General features: G+C 42.3%; 1 protein-coding gene across 3 annotated transcripts in view; it reads left to right on the top strand.

The window, feature by feature from the left end:
* Positions 1–15,750: 15,750 nt before the first annotated feature.
* The window catches only part of LOC311133774 (copine-5), a gene marked incomplete at both ends in the record, with an annotated part of 271,494 nt that continues 266,034 nt past the window's right edge, over positions 15,751–21,210 (top strand). For 2 of the 3 annotated variants that reach the window (XM_084167329.1, XM_084167330.1), the window contains one exon: positions 15,826–15,935. In XM_084167329.1, coding sequence (XP_084023455.1) covers positions 15,826–15,935 — 110 coding nt within the window. Of the gene's footprint in view, positions 15,936–21,210 lie in introns of all 3 variants that reach the window. The other variant, XM_084167331.1, reaches the window with a different exon arrangement.

Here is a 21,210-nt window from a genome sequence, read left to right as displayed (position 1 = left end):
ACAGACAGACAGACAGACAGACAGACAGACAGACAGACAGACAGACAGACAGACAGACAGACAGACAGACAGACAGACAGACAGACAGACAGACAGACAGACAGACAGACAGACAGACAGACAGACAGACAGAGACACACACACACACACACACACACACACACACACACACACACACACACACACACACACACACACACACACACACACACACACACACACACACACTCCTGTGGTTAACCACCATCTCCAGGCACTGGTGATCAGAGAATCTTCCCTCCTTCTAACCCTTTGAGAAGGGGACATTCTAATCAATTCCCACTGATGATGTCACAAAATAGAAATTCTCACACTCCGTCCCTGAGGATCTGAAATATCTTTAGATGCCTAGTGATCCACTGAGCCATGTGTAATTCACAGCATTTCTTCTCCTGTGAATATATCTCTTTGTTATTGAGTGCACTTTATCTGGTAAAGACTTAGAAATGTGTGTACTGTACTGTGATGAAATGGATTACATTAGAGGAAAGGATTGGTGGTCCGATATAGCAAAAGAAAAGTATCCCAAATGAAATCTACTGCAATGAGAATCTCAATTACTGTATTTGTTCTCATAGATTTGAAGAGCTGTCTTTGAAGACTGAATCGATTTTTGTTTCTCTTACAATACATTTTGATGCTGCTAACTTCATGTAAATAGTTTGATAAAGAGAAACATAAGAAATAAGATAAAGCAATCATGTTATTCTGAGCCTAGGTTTAGGTTTGAGTTGAAGGTAGAGGGAGTGTATACAATACTCCACAGATCCAGTCTTAGAGTCTCTGTATGTAGCCCATAATGTTTACCAAATGCCTTGTTTTTAAAGCCATTTGAACGTTTTTAAGGTACAATCGATGTTCCTTTGTCATAGAGGAATATCTATGTAATCTCTTTAGCCTTTACAACCTCTTTAATAACGTCAAACTATCATGCCTTTTTTGACTCCCTTTATTATTGTAGTCTTTCCTTGTATTTTCCCATTTTCCAAATCCTCTATCATGTCCTTTGGAGAACCAGGCTTAACATGAAGGATGTTGAACACCCACAGCTGTGCCAATCACCTATAGCTAGCTAACTATGTGGTGCTTTACTCTGCTGACTGTACAGTATCAGCCTTTCTACTCCTTCGCTCAGTGTGTTTCACAGTAGCTGTTAGAGGAAGCTGTGTAGTACTTAAGGTGCTTTAAAGGGGCCTCTGCTTGATCGTACCAGATGCATCGCTATTTACGAACCAACTTTTTAAGAGTGTTTTCCAAACAAGCAAGTAGAGAGTATGTTGTTAGACCAAGTGTCGATACTGATAGGATCGAAAGAAAAGCAGCGCTGCTCTCGGATCAGCTTTCTCCATTCAAATCTTACCCTAACATTATAATTATTCCACAATACTGACAAAGGATCAGCTCCTAGACAGATATGACCAATAATGGGTGCAAATAGGCTATAGAGGCAGTTTATTATGCTTACCCAATAATAATGCACTAAATTACAGATTGAGCACATCATTGCGCACAAGTTGTCACACATCATGAAACACATTGAGGTACAAATTACAGACAGTATCCTAGTCGCAAAATAGAACTCAATTGATTGAACATGAAATGTTTATCGATATGATTTAAATAACCTATATAGGCCCATGTAGGCATGTTTTAATGCAGTCATTTCGGTTTTCATTTGAAGCATAATGTTATCCTCAACTTGTTTGTTAGTAACAATTGCAAATATTTTGGCAACTTTATATTTGTAGTCAAATTCGTTCTGAAGTTATCGTCAGTCACAGTCTGACTGGCTTTTTAAGAGCCACCTTGCTAACGAAGGCTCTGGGAAACACCTTGTCTACTAAAGAAAGTTATAATATGTTCTGATATGTAGGCCTAATCAAACGCTGACCGAGCTGATATGTATAGAGTTCACGCCAGCTCTGTTTCTCTCTATTTCTGCTTTACAGGCAAAGTGGACAGTAACATGTCTCTGGCGGTATCTGTCAACCGGGGTCAAATTCTATACAGGGTCAAAGGTCAGACCAGGTACCTTTTTATTGCACAGGCTCCTCCCCCTACGGACTACTGTAAATGTTTGTACAGATAATGTTGTTTTTCTTTTTCTTACAATGTGCATGTGACCAAATACCATGTAAAATTCCTTGACATTTAAATACTGTAAGTACATTTATTATTTAATGATGGATCAATAAATCGTTCCTTCATTTAAATAAGTACAAAAAAAATTCATCCTTGAATGATATATATATTTTTTGTTAACTTCAGTTGGAATGAGTAATTGTCTTTTCATGCAGTCAGCTGTCAAAGTTTGGGGAAACACAGCAGCGAGATACAACAGATGTGGGTGGATGAGAACACTACCCCTCTATCCCTCTGTACCAACACTGATAGGATCTAACAAATGACTTGGGACTGTAATCACGATAGATTGTTCCCCTTCTCGTTCTGTTTACCAATCGACTTTTACAAATGCCAACATCTAACTTCTCATTGAGAGAGAGAGAGAGAGAGAGAGAGAGAGAGAGAGAGAGAGAGAGAGAGGTTTATCAACTCTTTAGAAGGGAAAGACAGAGGGTTTGAACGCTCGCTTGTACTCTCTCTCTCGTCGCACCTTGGAGGCAGCAGCGGCGGCAGCAGAAATCACATCCCTCTCGTGCATCTTCATTTCCTGTGCAGATTGTGACCATAAACTGGTTTTGGATAGAGCTTGTCGAGGGTGCTCCACAGGAGGCTCTGTCGCTGTGATGTACGGCAGCCATTACAGCGGGAGAGTAGGAGGAAACCACTTTATACTGTTTCAGATGCCCCCACACACAGACACACACACACACACTCATAAACAGACACACACAAGCGCACACTCACAGACTCCCTCTTTGTCTCTCTCTATCTGTCTCTCTTCCCTTCCATCAATAATACATTCAAAAGTTGAATTTTAATGTCTCGTTAATAAAATTTTCATTTGATTTTTATAAATGCCCTCTGTTGGGTCTAGTCCAATTTCATGATCTGTCAATCTCTTTCTAACTACTTTAATTTCCCTCTCCCCAGTTACCCAATACATCCTAACTTGTATGCACAACTATTTCGAATTCCATCATTCTAATATTGTAAATACAAGCCTTAAAGTTTTCCCCAGACTTTGTTTTACCATATCAATTACCTAATACTTCCTAACTATTTCACCAACTTTTTCTAAGGGATCTATTAAATCTGTATTGTTGAAGCGTTACAGATTGTGCGATAGAAATGTACAGGTAATTTCCGATTGAGCCGACATATGCAGCGTTTCCCATGGAACATTTCCTTTAAATTTCAATCACTCTGTAACGCTGAAAGTCGGATTGAATAGAGCCTTAGGTCTATTGTTTGCTCTCACAAGTTTACAGACTGTGTTAGACATCACTCCAATGTTTACCTTTTATGAATCAGACATAGAAATATAATACATAGAGCAGATTAGAAACTATCTATCATATGAATAATTACAGATCAGCTCTCTACGTCCCAAAATAGCTACTGTAACAAAGTAACCCCTTGGTGACCTTGAACATCGCATCGGTCATCGACTAGTAGGCTATACATCCCAATTCTCTCTGGAAGTGTTGCCCTTTTGAGCAGGTAACAGCAGGATATGTGTTCAGCCTTGGTCTTGCAGTGCAGTTAGATTGTTAGAGTAGTCAAAAAGCTCTTGAGTGCCTTTCTCTCTCAGCTGACTTCCTGTCCTCCTCTGAGGGGTTTGGAGATGGATGATAAAGACTGAGAGAGAGTCTAAAGAGACAGAGGGAGAGAAACCATGGCAGAGGAAGATTGATAAAGAGCAGAAGGACAGTGGGAGTTTACAGAGGGACTTTAATGCATCATTAAAAACAGTCAATCTTCTAGACACATACCATACATCTGCATGGGTTTATACAGAGAACAAAGACTGAGCATATCCGCAGAATGATATGGGCTTATCCTACAGTACTTCCTCTCTTTGAATTTGGGCTTATTCACTCTGTATGCGTGTGGCTTACACACTGTGTGTTTTCACACGATGAGCCAAATATGAAGGATACTGGTGAATTAACTGTTGAGCAGAAAAGGTCAAAAGGAAACTATTTTACGGCACTGTGAAAACTGGATTTAATGTTTGAAGTACTGAGCATCAGACGTTATCTTCATGCAGTCATAATGATCAGACCTCGGTTCAAATACATGCTTATTTAAGTATTTGTATTTTAAATACTTACAGTGCATTCGGAAAGTATTCAGACCCCTTGACTTTTTCCAAATTGTGTTACGTTATGGCCTTATTCTAAATAATGACAAAGCGAAAACAGGTTTTTTAAAATGTTTGCACATTTATTAAAAATTAGAAACAGAAATACCTTACTATAAGTATTCAGACCCTTTACTATGAGACTCGAAATTGAACTCAGGTGCATCCTGTTTCCGTTGTTCATCCTTGAGATGTTTTGTACAACTTGATTGGATTCCACCTGTAGTAAATTCAATTGATTGGACATGATTTGGAAAGGCACACACCTGTCTATATAAGGTCCCACAATTGACAGTGCATGTCAGAGCAAAAAACAAGCCATGAGGTCGAAGGAATTGTCTGTAGAGCGCCGAGAAAGGATTGTGTCGAGGCACAGATCTGGAGAAGGGTACCAAAAAATGTCTGCAGCATTGAAGGTCCCCAAGAAAACAGTGGCCTCCATCATTCTTAAATGGAAGAAGTTTGGAACCACCAAGACTCTTCCTAGGCTCCCGAGTGGCGCAGCGGTCTAAGGCACTGCATCTCAGTGCTTGATGCGTCACTACAGACCCCCTGGTTCGATTCCAGGCTGTATCACAACCGGCCGTGATTGGGAGTCCCAAAGGGCGGCGCGCAATTGGCCCAGCATCTTCCGGGTTTGGCCGTGTAGGCCGTCATTGTAAATAAGAATTTGTTCTTAACTGACTTGCCTAGTTAAATAAAGGTAAAATTAAAAATAAAAAAGAGCTGGCCGCCCGGCCAAACTGAGCAATCGGGGAGAAGGGCCTTGGTCAGGGAGGTGACCAAGAACCCAGTGGTCAATCTGACAGAGCTCCAGAGTTACACTGTCTCCGGGATGCTGACCTTCTAGGCAGATTTGCAAAGAAAAAGCCATATCTCAGACTGCCCATCTTAATCTTTAATTTTTATTGGCCAGTCTGAGATTTGGCTTTTTCTTTGCAACTCTGCCTAGAAGGTCACCATCCCGGAGTCGCCTCTTCACTGTTGACGTTGAGACTGGTGTTTTGCGGGTACTATTTAATGAAGCTGCCAGTTGAGGACCTGTGAGGCATCTGTTTCTCAAACTAGACACTCTAATGTATTTGTCCTCCTAATGTATTTGTCCTCTTGCTCAGTTGTGCACCGGGGCCTCCCACTCCTCTTTCTATTCTGGTTAGAGCCAGCTGTGCTAACATAATTGCAAAAGGGTTTTCTAATTATCAATTAGCCTTTCAAAATGATAAACTTGGATTAGCAAACATAACGTGCCATTGGAACACAGGACTGATGGTTGCTGATAATGGGCCTCTGTACGCCTATGTAGATATTCCATAAAAAATCTGCCGTTTCCAGCTACAATAGCCATTTACAACATTAATAATGTCTACACTGTATTTCGGATCAATTTGATGTTATTTTAATGGACAAATAAATTGCTTTTCTTTCGAAAACAAGATCATTTCTAAGTGACCCCAAACTTTTGAACGGTAGTGTATTAACAGTTCAGTCACAGGCAGTATATTGAGCCACAGCAAGTGATTGAAAATATACCATACTGAAAATCACTCTTTCTCTCTATTTCTCACAGCCTCTCTGTCTGCCTGCCATCAAGGTCCCTTTGAGCCACATCAAGGCTGTGGCAGCCAACCAATCATTATACTCTGTGCGTGTGTGTGTGTCTGTGTGAGTGCGTGTCTGTGTGTGGCAGCCTCTCAATCATAGCATGTGTCATATTTGGCTGAAGAGTCATAGACACTCTGCTAAGGTACATTCCAAGAAACCAACTCCTCCAAGGTTAGAGGAGTTCTAATTCCTAATTCAATGATTAGAACCCACAATATCTCTTACAGCAGCCTTGCAATACTAGCTAGAGTTTCTCTCCCTTAGCAAAATTGCAGCATAGTCCACTAAAACCGAACAACTATTAATCCTTATTTTGAGATGAGTTGTTCATGTTTACTCCTACTCTGACCATAAGTTCGGTATCTCTACTGCTGCACACCTTATCCACCTTTACTCCGTTTCTTTTTCTTCTCCTTCTCCTCCTTCCTTCCGTCTCTCCACTCCCCTCCTGACCCGTCACAGCTGTACTTCCTGTTTCTTTCCATGGCAGGAAGCTGTAAGACACCAGGGCTGTGATGAGATACATGAAGCCACATCCTGACTGATGGCAGCCCATTCCACAACCAGGCAGAGTTTCACAAGTGAACAGAGGGCTTCTCTCTTTCTGTTTCGCCTGCCTTTTAGCCACACATACACTTGCCTTTTGGTCCTTCCGTCACACACACTCACTCTCCCGCAGAGAGTCAGAGACTGTGAGATGTAAGGGTGTGTCCTGTGGAGAGGGAATGTTGGACCTTTGATCATCAGTCCTGTTGGATCAGTACATTAGCCAACTCAGCTAGGATCTGATGGGGCCAAGGCCTTCTCACACTGTGTGCGTGTTTCAAGCTAAATTACCCACCTCAGCCATTATCTAATGGGGGCAAGGGCTTCTGTGTCTCACAGATATGATCAAAATGGCTCACTGTAACCTACTCACCACTTAGTACCAAAGGCAGGCATTAAGACATTATCAAAAGCCTCAGATTTATAAAGGAATAAAATGCTTATTCTGGTCAAAATATACTTTACAGAATACATTTTTCAACCTTCACCCTGACAGTGCTTTGCAGAGTAGGCTACATTGGGTTGTTGTAATGAGGTTCTCTTTCAGTCGACTCAGTTCAACATCTCACTATGGGACACAGGCTCGTGCATGTATTCGCTTAAGCCTTATTCAATCATGCCTAACAAGCTTTGTGGGTGTGAGCCCCACATGTCTATATAGCACCGCTCAATGCTCTGGTTTCCTCATTCTACTCCTCTTCACGAGGCTATTTGCTTATGAGCCCGTTTAGCAGCTTTCTTCAGAAAACATACCTCTCTACCTAACTGTTCCATTCGGTGTGGGTTACCACTCCACCACGGGGCGTTGAGTGGCTTCTTTTCTATTTTCAGGAATTCTGCTAACTTCGGCTTCTCTTTACAGAGTAAAGTTAGCGTGTTAGCAGCACTGTTTATCGTCAGCTTTTCTTTGATGTGTAAATTATCAGACTATTTGTTTTACTTCTTGAAAACATTGAAATAAATACAATTAACTTGTGGTCCTAATGTAGGCTATAGGCTATCTAAATTAATTAAAAAATTAACGATCCAATGGTGGAACTCCTCCACTCATTCAGTGCATGAATCAAAAGTGAAAGGGCCAACTTGCAATGCATTCGAGGCTTAAAAGTCCTCTGACGTTTTTCATTTCCATGTCAAAATCTCCGACCTGAATCTCAGAATCTAGATTTTATTTTGTATTTCTTTGTTTTTCTCTTTCAATGATGGAATCAGTTACCACAGCATCTATTGTTGCTTGCTAGGTCTGTGCGTGTTCTATTAATAAATTTAGCCTTCTTGTATTATTTATAATCATGTTTTATTTTTATTTGTCCAAAGATGTATTCTTTCTTAAAGGTATTTTTTAAGGAGTGAGGCAGTCCAGATTACCACAAAATAAATCTACAAATATGGCCATTTATTATCATCCACATAAGAATTAACACAAGATGCTGTAGCCTGCACGTATCCTATATAGGCTACTTGAACTGGCGCCGAGTGGACCTGCAGTCTAAGGTACAATGTTTGTACGGTACTGCATTTTTTCCAAACACTGCTTCCATCTGCTCCCTGGCGGCGATTCTAAATATTTCTTCAGATATTAAAATCCTCCTGCTGCAGTATTATTTTCTTCCTGCGACAAACGGGTCAAATGAAGATCCGACCTCTGTAGCTAGCTAGCTATCTTCACTCAAGTGGTGATAGCCACCTAATTAGCTAGCATCCCTGCTAGCGGTACTTTCACTACCCTGAATATATAAAGAATGTATTTATCTCCCACTCCCCTGGTAAATAAAGCATCCTGCTTACCTGTCTTCCAGCTATTGTTACCCCGTGTCTCGCCAGACTTCTCCATCGAGTTAGCAGCATGTGGAGTAGCTAGCTAGCCTTCCCCTGGTAATTCCGTCCGCTTTCATCCGTCTGGTTGAAATGATGTCGACTAAGGTACCGACCAAGGGGGAAAGAAAGCAGCGCAAGCCTAGGCAGCTTGTCTTGGCAATTGCGGCCATTAACTTGTCCCAGTCGGATTCCCATCAGTTCTGTGCTACCTGCCTCGGCGTGGACCACGCTTTGGTGGCTGTCATTGACCCTGCTAGCTGTGCGCATAGCGGCCATGCATGACTGGATCTACCAATCCACAGCTTAGGCAGGGCACTCCATTAATGCAGTTACCCTCCTCTCTGTGTACATGGCGGTACAGGCTAAGGAGCTGCTCGACTCCCTGGCCAAAGGTGGCACTGTTGACCAGGAGAAGTTATCGGAGTTAAGCCACCTTGCTGACCATACCACCCGGACCCTCAAGTGTACCGCTGAGGCTTCTGGGAGCGTCATGGAGCATGAAAAGCCCCCGTTCCCCACCACTGTTTCCCCAGTCCCTTCCACGGCTGCCTCAGGGCTCCCCGTTCCCCCAGGGAACAGGTGAGTTCCCTTGCTCCTCACAGGGAGAAGTGGCTCACGTGTGCAGTCTCCCGCTGGGTCCTATGCATCGTAGGCCAGGGGTACAGACTACAATTCGCGGGGGTACCCTGCATTTCTTAGGAACAGTGCAGTCCATTTCTGAAGTGTACAGTAGGGTCCGAAATTATTGCCACTTCTACATTCATGTGGATGCTACCATGATTACGGATAATCCTGAATGAATCGTGAATAAAGATGAGTGAGAAAGTTACAGAGGGTCAAAGATCATACCCCCAAGACATGCTAACATCTCACCTTTACCAATAACAGGGGAGGTTAGCATGTCTTGAGGGTATGATTAGGGCTGTGGCGGTCATGAAATTTTGTCAGCCGGTGATTGTCAAGCAAATAACTGCCGGTCTCACAGTAATTGACCGTTAATTAGCATAAACACGTTTAGCATCTTCTAGCTTCCATACATAGCCTACAAGCCACTGATGCCGACCTTTGGAACATCTACATTTTAAAAAGTTGAATAAATCAATTTAATAAAGCCTACACCATCACAATAAATCCATTATTTATATTAGACAGGTCTAAAGAAACATGATATGAAGAAAATGTAGTCTATTTCAGAATAACAGAATAACATACTCTGAGTTGTCCTTATGTTAGGCCCTGATATGGCTATTCCATATGGCTGTGGGCTACACTAGTTCATTTAGCAGACATGATTTGCTTAGAATTCTGTGGCATAATTTTTTCTTATTTTATAGTATGAAGAATACAATTGTACATTGCTTAATACAATAGAAAGGATATTTCATCCAAATTATTTCAAAGGAAGTGCGCACATGTGGCTATTCTGTGTTGAGCAGTTAACATAGAAACTGGTCCTCCTATATGGACTCTAATGATGATTTGAAAAAAGTCGCAAGCTGCACACACTTCATCAGTCTCTCATTCACAGTTTGACAAGCACTTGATAATATTCTCACCAGGCCTCGAAATGCCCCCTAAAAAATCCATGCCAAGTGGCCGTTGTGCCCTTGGGCTGAATATAATAGGCTAATTATAATTCCCTTCTCCCAGCTGCCATGCTCTGAAGCACCTCTCGCTCACATGGCTCTCTCAGATGTAGCCAATGCCTGTCACGTGAACGGGTCCTTCTCACAGGCATTTCAGCTAAGAAGTAGGCTACAAGTGAATGAAGACAGACACATCGGGGACAGTGTTGCCAACTACTTTTCAGGGGAAGTTGCTAGAGGCAGGTCGATTTGTTGCTAAAAGTTGCTAAATGACATTGTGATGTCATTGCGTGATGACGTCATTACGTAATAACGTAAAACTGCATCATTACGTAGAATACTCAATAACATTACTCAAATTGACTGGCCATCTCGGCGACAAATATGATTTGACATTTGTTAGTTTAGATTTGTTTGTTTATTATCACATATTTTTTTTTTGTAAAAGTAATATAAACACAACACATTTTATATAAGATGTTTTTATTTTTAAACACAACATGTTGAATTATTGAACAATTACACATTAAACATTATTGAACAATTACATTTTATTTATTTTCTTATTAACTAGTAAACCTACACATTCTGAACAATTATAGTTTTAAGAAGTGTATTGGTAGTTAGTTAACATGCTACCTAACTGATCAACAATTATAGGTACAAGCTAATAACAAGGTATATATGATATCTTATTGAACAAGCAACTTGACTCAAATAATGATGTGTGCGCTAGGCATCTCTCTCCAGGTTGTTGTGCTGCTTGGCTGGCCTGCTGCTGCCTGTGCACGAGCTGAGCGCCTGCTGCTGACATCACTCACAATGCACTTTTGCAGCCAGGCACGTGTGTTGTGACTCAGTGTGTGACAGAGAAAATCGTTTTTGTGTCACTTTTCAAAAGTTGCTAAACGTTCCAAATAACAATTTTAAAGTAGCTCAATTTGTTGCTAGGTGCTGTTTGAAAAGAAAGTTGCCAGGGTAGTCTGAAAAGTTGCTAAATCTAGCAACAAAATTGCTAAATTGGCATCACTGATCGGGGATGCAACTGCGCACTCTTATCGAATTCCGAGGCGCATATTGAAGAAGTTAGAACTGTCCACATTTAGCCTACTTTTCATCAGCTAACAAGATGAGTAGGCCTAACAAACAGCAAAAGCACTAGCCTACTGTATGTCAATCTACTATCCCAAAAGTTGATCTATTCTATTGGTCAACTTGTCATTCTGTGCAAGAAATAAATATTCCAAACATACTCTGGGACAGTTGTGGGATGCGATAAAACCCAAATTAATACAACCGCTCACATCAAAAAAACGTATAAAAGCAATGAGGCTGATTGTTTAGCTTAAAATGTTGATAAACTTCACATTATAAGCGCAGCAATGTGCACACGGCAGTAGGCTATAAGCACGAATGGGAAAACACTGTCCTCCAAAGTGACTGCAAATACGATTATGCATGTAATGCTTTATTATAAAGGTGCATTTTTATGGTTTATATGATCTTCCCCAAGCTTGAAACTCACGCGAAGCTTATGTATGCCAGTTAGGCTCTACACCGGTTATAAAGTGGATTAATGTGCTTAATTTTAAGAAGTTATTTGGCCACTTTAGTTGTGATACAAACCTTATCAAAACATTTAGGCCTATGGGCTAGGCTACATGAGGTGTGCGACTATGATTTGAAAAAGTCGCAAAAGAAGGTATGCGCTGTTTCTTGCCTTAATGCACAAGCTGGGCATCATTCACAAGTGATAGGCTAATGTTGTCACCCATCAGACTATTCTTAATTGAATGTTGTCTTTATATATAATAAATGTGTGATATTAGTTTTGATTTAGAATGGACCATTATCATGCACCTGTCTCGGAACAGGGGCAATTGGAGAAAAAAAACGTAATCAATGCACTTAAATAGCGAATGGAGGACGCTTTTCCCGTGGTTCATTTTCATTCCAGCCAGGTAGGCTATACTCCTGTTGTAAATATAAGCAATGTGCTTAATATTAGGAAAGTTGATAAATAAATATAGTAGGCCTAGCCTATAGAAAACTGATGGGATCCTCCTCTTTTTAATAAAGGCCATCAAAACTCTGTTTTCTCACGAATAGCCTATAGAAATGTTGCGCAACATGAGCTCATGGGCTCTCATGAAGTGTTTGATTTAGATTTTCAAATACATTTGCATTGATGTCAGAGTGATTAGAGGGACAATAGAGTGCTGAGTACCAGGCAGTTAACAAGTTTGGTAGGCTACTAATGACCATCAGCAGCATCAGAGCTTGGAGAAGCCTAATTACCGTGACTAAAAGGTCAAGTGGAATTTGACTGCCGTCATGACTTGTGACCGCGGGGTGTGGCAGTAATACGGTCACCATAACAGCCCTAGGTATGATCTTTGACCCTCTGTAACTTTGTCAATCACCATTATTCACGATTCATTCTGGATTATCTGTAATCATGGTAGCATCCACATTAATGTAGAAGTGTTTAGTAGCATATTCTAAACATATTATATTCCTGTTATTTACCCCTCTTACACATGTGCTCTTTGTAAATGTCTTGGAGAGCCTTTTGCTTTCTCCCTACAATCTTACCACTGACCTGCACAACTCTCTAGGGTATTCTGACTTGCCCATGTGAGGGAGCCAAAGCAGGCAACTACACTAAATGTAAAGACAGGCTCAATAAAATACCTGTAAAAGGAAGGTAAAACAGATTGATTGCCTTCTAAGTTTAGCAGGAAGTACAGTCTGGATTGACATTTAGATAATAACACTCGCCTGCTGTTGGCTCCAAATTTCAGCTTATTATCAACTATTGTACCTAAGTACTTATACTCCTCCACCTGTTTTATGTTCTGGTCACCGATGGTGATTGCCTTTGGAGCTGATGGTTGCTTCCTAAAATCTATGATTAGGCCTTTGGTCTTGGTGACATTCAGATCCAATAAAGAAAGAAAGAAAGAAAGAAAGAAAAATAAATATGATGTAGCTATTTAAAATTAGCAGCCAAATGTACCCAGACCAGTTGGGACTGGATTTGTAGAATGCTTCCCAAATCAATACTCCCACTCTGTTTCTAGTTTAATGTGTTGCTATTAAAATCCTTAAGAGTCTATTGCCGCACCTGTGTGTCAATCTAAGTACCATAATAAACAATCCCCATCAAAAACAGTCCGTTTAAGCTAGAGATATCCGTTTATTTTTTACCTGGGCTGCGTCTCAATCCACCGCATCCACCTGTTGGCTTTATGCATCTGCGGTGGAAGGTGGCTGAGCTACAGCTGTGTTTGTCAGACCATGAGACATCCCGGAAATGGGTCTTCTAACGAAAACATATGTAGCGTCTGAACGGTATGGCCTATAAATATACCACTCTATGGAAAGGGGAGACTCTCACGAACATGATGGTGTTCTCCATTTTGCTCTAAGATCCCCACAAATGTCACGGGACTCGTCTGAAGTCGGTAACGCTGATGTGCCAACTTCAGTCTGTAGCGTCCGAACCGTTTGAGCTACAAACTCATATAACCCCACTATGGAAAGGGGATACTCTCACAAACACGATGGTGTTCTCTGTTTTGCTCTACGATAAGTGTCACGGGACTCATCTGAAGGTAACCCATACAAATGAATGGAAGTATGGAGGTAGTTTTGTGCCAACAAAAATAAGGGGTTAAATATGTGTCCAAGCAAACAAATATTTCCTGAGCTTTCTTAGATCTCCTAGATATAGCACAGACACTTCAAAACCTTATTCCTTATGATTAATTTTTTGACTGTTTTTTTTTGCCATTTATGAATGTGTTATTCAATGCGTTTCAATGGGCTATAGTAGTAAAAGCCAAATTCAATATTTTATAATAATAATAATGGAGACCAAAAGATGTTCACAAGCAGTTTATGAGCTAACCTCTGAACCCGTTCACCACCTCCCATCCCAAGAACCAGGGGATTGAAGAACATTAAGATCAACGTGCTCAACATTCTTTATGTAGTGAATAGCGCTATAAAAGTTGAATAAATTAGTCTTATTTATTTATTATTATTAATGAACGGAGGGTTGACTAGAGACTGACACAGTGGGAGCTGGCCAGTTTACTGTGTGCCATTTGTTATCACAGGGCCAGAGACAATTGTGACTAAGGCTGTCACAATTACAAATGGCAAGGTCTCAATCCTCCTCTTCCTCCTCTATCTCTGCCAGGCCATGCCAACCCCCTTATTGGACACATCTGCACTAACACCACCCACCCTTACCCCGCACCCCGCCCCCGCCCCCGCCCCCACCAACCCCAGCCACCATAACGACCATGGCCTTTACAGGTATGACTCTTCTACCAGGAAAGTGGTGTGTGTGTGTATGTGTATGAGAAAGAGAGAGAGAGAGAGAGAGAGAGAGAGAGAGAGAGAGAGAGAGTGAAAGGAGAGGGGTGAAGTGATGTTATCTTTGTATTTGTGTTTGTGTGAGAAGCAGCAGGGTTGTGTGTGTCTGTGTGCATCTGAGAGAGAGGTTGGGTTGTCACTGTCAGCCTAGTTGCTGTTGCAGAGAGAGACAAGCGTGAGCCCATGTTGGGGTGTAAATTGATTTCTGGGAGCCAGACCCTTAGCAAGAACTGGGAGCACTGCTCAATGTTTTCCTAGTAAAGAGGAGGAAACAATCGCTCCCCTCCCTAGGGTGTGTGTGTGTGTGTCTGTGTGTGTGTTTGTTTGTGAGTGAGTGGAGAGGAAAGGAAAGGAGAGAGAGAATGAATAAGAGATAGAAAGAGCTCTTATTGAGGTGGAGGGAAACTTTTACAGATGAAAAAGCATCACTATCCTTTGTGGCTTCAAGCCTGCACTTTGTGTTCAGAGTCTTCCACAGAAAAAAAGTGGGAAGAAAGTGGATCGCTCTATAAAAGCAGCACAAGGCGCTGACGACTTGGAAGCTGTCCACCGATGTGGTGCTGAAACGAGGCTTTCAATGTAGCTCTCTGTACATTCTCTCTCTCCCTCGCTCTCTTTTTCTTTATTCTTCTTTCTCTCTTACACATATAGTTATGTAACAGCAACAACTGACTAAATTAATCAATGAATCGATATCTAAAAGAGCAAAAGTGTCGATAACTGCATAGGCCTAATGCATCCATGTCGGATTCAGGTTTCCTTTAGAGTTGGAAATAATGGAATGTTAATTTTGGTAGCCTACATTTTTTTTTTCTTCGAGCAGCGCTGCAAAATTTATTTCTCACAGAAAATAACAGATTTAGTTTCTTCTTGCTGAGAGAAGCAATATTATCCCACCCACACCCATGTGTCAAAACGGCTGTCCATCACATTATGACACTTGGAACTGTGACCGCAGCAAACCCAGAGCTGGCCGGCTGTAGGCTACGCATCTGGCTAAGAGGCGGGCAAGGGGTGGGCTGGGAACGCCCGCGTGGAATAACTTGTGGGAGGGAGAGAAGGGAGGTGGAGTACAGAGCAATAGTGTAGTGTAGAAACCGCCTTCTCTCTCTTCAGTCTCCGGTCCGAGCAGTCTGAGCTCATCAGCCAGCCGTTGGAGTAGAGCTCCTCTTGACGCGCAGAGAGCAGAACACCAGGCTACTCCCCTACGATGCGCTGCCTGTCAGCAGTGCGGCAGCAGCTGTAGCTAGCGCGGTAGTGCGGCAGGTCGCTTCCATGGTCTCCCCAGCCAAAACTGCACTTTCTATGGACAGTTCGCCAAGTGCACTTCTTCAGAGAACGGCTGTTGGTGTCCGGTTTCCCTGAATACCTCTCCCTCTCTCTCTCTCTCTGGCTGGCTGGCTCTCCCGGTCTCATCGCGGGGGGTTGCCGTGTGATCTGATCTCCGACCTGTCCTCGCGACCCACCGGGAGGGGGGACACGACACAATCACCACCCAACACGCGCTCGACTGGGGCCAGGCTGTGCGAGTCACGGATCGCCCCCGAGTCGCCCACCGCGCTCGCCCTCGGGCTTGCGCCCATGGAGGGTGACGTTATGGACAAGCTGGAGGACATGGCCTCGGTTTATGAGTTCGACCCGATCACCGGGAACATCCCCGCTACTAAAGTAGAGATCACCGTCTCATGCAGGTGAGTTGTTAACCCCGAGTGGACCGGGAGCCTTTGATCTTAAATTCTAAGTTCTTACAGAATTGTTCCAAAGCTGTGCTATTCTTAACTGCAGTGGTCAGTTGTGGACGTCCACTTGTAGGAATATCCCAAGGCTTTTCGTGTCTGTTGTATGCCGTGATGTTTGGCAACGCCTTTAAACAACATACCATCAGTTATACATTTGAAAACACACATCACTCAGCAAGTAGTCTTCAACTGCTGTTGAGTCCTGACAGGCCGCGTGTTATGGTGAGGACAGATAGTCTATGGATCGTAGATATACACTGAGTATACAAAACATTAAGAACACCTGCTCTTTCCATGACATAGACTGGCCAGGTGAATCCAGGTGAAAGATATGATCCCTTATTGATGTCACTTGTTAAATCTACTTCCATCAGTGTAGATGAAGGGGAGGAGACAGGTTAAATAAGGATTTTTAAGCCATGAGACAATTGAGACATGGATTGTGTATGTGTGCCATTCAGAGGGTGAATGGTCAAGACAAAATATGTAAGTGCCTTTGAACAGAGTTTGGTACTAGGTGCCAGGCGCACCGGTTTGTGTCATGAACTACAATGCTATTGGGTTTTTACACGCTCAACGGTTTCCCATATGTATCAAGAACGGTCCACCACCCAAAGGACATCCAGCTAACTTGACACAACTGGGGGAAGCACTGGCGTCAACATGGGCCAGCATCGCTGTGGAACGCTTTCGACCATGCCTGTTCAATATTAGGAAGGTGTTCCTAATGTTTGGTATACTCAGTGTATACATGTAGGCTAATGGATAGGGGAGACTCACTGACAGTGGAGGGGTTTTGGGTGGGACTGCTATATCTGCATTCGAACAAGGTAGGCTATGGCTGAATAATACAGGATAGGGAGTTACAGCTGAGATGTCAGTATCGCAGCATTGGAATGCAGTTCTTCAACTGCGTCCATGCTATTTAATTTTTTTTGTTTTCAAAGATTTGGGTACAGTTCTATTTCACATCCGTTTAAAAAAAATTAGGGATCAATTCTTTAATTGAGGAAAGTTACACTTGGATAAAAAAAATGTCATCTACACGGGTATGTGCTCTTTGTTTATCTGTTATATAATTATCACTGTGTGCTACAGTGGCACTTTCCATTCGGCCGCTCTCCAGAAACATTAGCTAGCTGGATGAATCCCTTTTAATAGATCGCCGCACTGTGTCACCACGTATTGGCTAATGATGTTGTTGATGGGGGTGAATGATGCTCAAGTGTAGAGTACAGGTTACAGGAATACGTGCACTTTGATGCACCTGCAGTGCGCGGTATGTGTGAATGTGAGTCTATAAGTGATTCGAGAGTCCACTTAAGTCCACTTTGCAGAGTGTGTGTGTGTGTGTCAAATTACATTTTATTGGTCGTGTACAGTACACATATTTTGCAGATGTTATTGCAGGTGCAGCGACATGCTTATGTTTCTAACTTCAACAGTGCAGTAATATCTAACAATACAAAACAAAACACACAAATCCAAAAAATAAAAAGAAAGAAATTAGGAAATATCAGAACAAGCAATGTCAGAGTCCAGAATGTAAATATGTAGAGTTGGGAGAAAAAGTATTTGATACACTGCCGATTTTGCAGGTTTTCCTACTTACAAAGCATGTAGAGGTCTGTAATTTTTTATCATAGGTACACTTCAACTGTGAGAGACGGAATCTAAAACAAAAATCCAGAAAATCACTTTGTATGATTTTTAAGTAATTCATTTGCATTTTATTGCATGACATAAGTATTTGATCACCTACAAACCAGTAAGAATTCCGGCTCTCACAGACCTGTTAGTTTTTCTTGAAGAAGCCCTCCTGTTCTCCACTCATTACCTGTATTAAATGCACCTGTTTGAACTCGTTACCTGTATAAAAGACACCTGTCCACACACTCAATCAAACAGACTCCAACCTCTCCACAATGGCCAAGACTAGAGAGCTGTGTAAGAACATCAGGGATAAAATTGTAGACCTGCACAAGGCTGGGATGGGCTACAGGACAATAGGCAAGCAGCTTGGTGAGAAGGCAACAACTGTTGGCGCAATTATTAGAAAATGGAAGAAGTTCAAGATGACGGTCAATCCCCCTCGGTCTGGGGCTCCATGCAAGATCTCACCTCGTGGGGCATCAATGATCATGAGGAAGGTGAGGGATCAGCCCAGAACTACACGGCAGGACCTGGTCAATGACCTGAAGAGAGCTGGGACCACAGTCTCAATGAAAACCATTAGTAACACACTACGCCAGGGGTGTCAAACGTCCGGCCCGCGGGCCGGATCAGGCCCGCAAACGGGTTTAATCCGGCCCGCGAGATGATTTTGTAAAGTATAAAAATGAGCTGCAATTTTTCAATAAAAGAAACTGCTGTTCCAATTGTGTCCACTGGATGGCGCAATAGCAATTGTGTTAAGCAAGCAAACTGTTTATTCCGGGGCAGAGCAGATAGGTCAAGCAAGTGCAGCCAGTCCGGATGAGCTACTTTGTTTTGCCCGCGATATTTATTACGGCTTCTACTTTTAACATTATGTGCTTTGGCACCCTCATTGCCCCAATATGTCTCTGTCAAAAAAGAGAAAAGTGGACGCAGAGTGTAGAGTGTTCCAAGAAAAATTGTCATCCTTCTATTTATTCACGGAATTGAATGGGAAAGCTGTATGTTTGGTGTGTTCACAGCATGTTGCAGTGCTGAAAGAATATAACTTTCGTCGCCACTATGTGAGTCTTCATGCCGACAAATATGACAACTTTCAAGGACAGCGGAGAAGAGAGAAGGTGAATGAACTGTTGGTGGGTCTGAAGAAACAGCAGTCTGTGTTTACTCACAGCCGAGACATCAGTGACGCTGCAGTGAAAGCTAGCTACCTCATTGCTAATGAAATCGCAGTGGCTTCAAAACCATTTAGTGAGGGTGAATTTGTAAAAACATGCATGATGAAGGCAGCAGAGATTGTGTGCCCTGAAAAGCACCAGGCTTTTGCAAATATCAGCCTGACAAGAAACACAGTTGCAGACAGGATTTCCGATCTTTCAGTGGATTTGGACAGCCAGTTGAAGCAAAAAGTAAAGTCATTTATTGCGTTTTCGGTTGCAATTGATGAAAGCACGGACATTACAGATGTTGCACAACTGGCCATTTTCATCCGCGGAGTTGATGACACATTGACCGTCACCGAGGAGTTCGTGGAGTTGGTGCCGATGACAGATACAACGACAGCAGCTGATATTTTCACTGCACTCGTCGGCGCACTGGACAAGGTCGGAGTGGACTGGTCCCGCGCTGTCAGCCTGGCTACAGATGGTGCGCCCTCAATTATCGGGAAAAAAGCAGGCGTTGTGACAAAGTTCAGAGCGAAAGTGCAATCTGCAAATGGAGGACGTGATTTTTGGACTTTTCACTATATTTTGCACCAGGAGGCTTTGTGTTGCAAGTCATTAAAGATGGATAACGTCATGAATAAAACAAAGCTGCGCTCAAGGCTCACACACAAGCACTTGAATCACATCCTGAAGTTGGCTGCCACTCAGGATGTGACGCCTGATATTGATGCGCTGGTGAAAGCTAAAAGATGCCAGGTATCAGGAGTCAAATAAACTATGCAACCCCACTTAAAGTGCTGCACGAGACACCCTGATATAGTTCTGTGATCTGTGATATACTTCTGTGAATCACTGAGGCATTGTGTGTTTGTGTGTTGTTTGTCCTCAGAATTTCAAATAACTTGAGGTGTTTTATGATTAATAGTGATGTTGTGCTTTTGGACACACTGTCCTCAGGCTCCAGCTTTATGTTTATATGTTTTTATGTTGATGTGCTATTGTTTTTAATTGATTTTATTTTATTTGTATATTTAACCTATTCTTGACTCTGTGGTTCTTGCACTTGTTTGGGGAACAGGATTTCATTATTTGTATCTACATTTCTGCCTGAGAAATGACACCCTGATATAGTTCTGTGATCTGTGAAACAGTTATGTGAATCACTGAGGCATTGTGTGTTTGTGTGTTCTTTTTCTTTAGAATTTTCAAATAAACTTCAGGTGTTTTATGATTAATAGTGATGTTGTGCTTGTACTATTTTGGACACACTGTCCTTAGGCTCCAGCTTTATGTTTTATGTTGATAGTATTAAAACAAAGAAAACAATCTGAAGTTGTTGTTTTTAAGTTATATATACCATGATTTTTCCGGTCCGGCCCACTTGGGAATAGATTTTCCTCCATGTGGCCCCTGAGCTAAAATGAGTTTGACACCCCTGCACTACGCCGTCATGGATTAAAATCCTGCAGCGCACGCAAGGTCCCCCTGCTCAAGCCAGCGCATGTCCAGGCCCGTCTGAAGTTTGCCAATGACCATCTGGATGATCCAGAGGAGGAATGGGAGAAGGTCATGTGGTCTGATGAGACAAAAATAGAGCTTTTTGGTCTAAACTCCACTCGCCATGTTTGGAGGAATAAGAAGGATGAGTACAACCCCAAGAACACCATCCCAACCGTGAAGCATGGAGGTGGAAACATCATTCTTTGGGGATGCTTTTCTGCAAAGGGGACAGGATGACTGCACCGTATTGAGGGGAGGATGGATGGGGCCATGTATCGCGAGATCTTGGCCAACAACCTCCTTCCCTCAGTAAGAGCATTGAAGATGGGTCGTGGCTGGGTCTTCCAGCATGACAACGACCCCAAACACACAGCCAGGGCAACTAAGGAGTGGCTCCATAAGAAGCATCTCAAGGTCCTAGCCAGTCTCCAGACCTGAACCCAATAGAAAATCTTTGGAGGGAGCTGAAAGTCTGTATTGCCCAGCGACAGCCCCGAAATCTGAAGGATCTGGAGAAGGTCTGTATGGAGGAGTGGGCCAAAATCCCTGCTGCAGTGTGTGCAAACCTGGTCAAGACCTACAGGAAACGTATGATCTCTGTAATTGCAAACAAAGATTTCTGTACCAAATATTAAGTTCTGCTTTTCTGATGTATCAAATACTTACAGTGGGGAGAACAAGTATTTGATACACTGCCGATTTTGCAGGTTTTCCTACTTACAAAGCATGTAGAGGTCTGTAATTTTTATCATAGGTACACTTCAACTGTGAGAGACGGAATCTAAAACAAAAATCCAGAAAATCACATTGTATGATTTTTAAGTTATTAATTTGCATTTTATTGCATGACATAAGTATTTGATACATCAGAAAAGCAGAACTTAATATTTGGTACAGAAACCTTT

The sequence above is a fragment of the Coregonus lavaretus genome (genome assembly GCF_964263955.1).
Source record: "Coregonus lavaretus genome assembly, chromosome: 8".
Classification (NCBI taxonomy): Eukaryota; Metazoa; Chordata; class Actinopteri; order Salmoniformes; family Salmonidae; genus Coregonus; species Coregonus lavaretus.
This window is presented reverse-complemented; position numbering and strand designations above follow the sequence as displayed.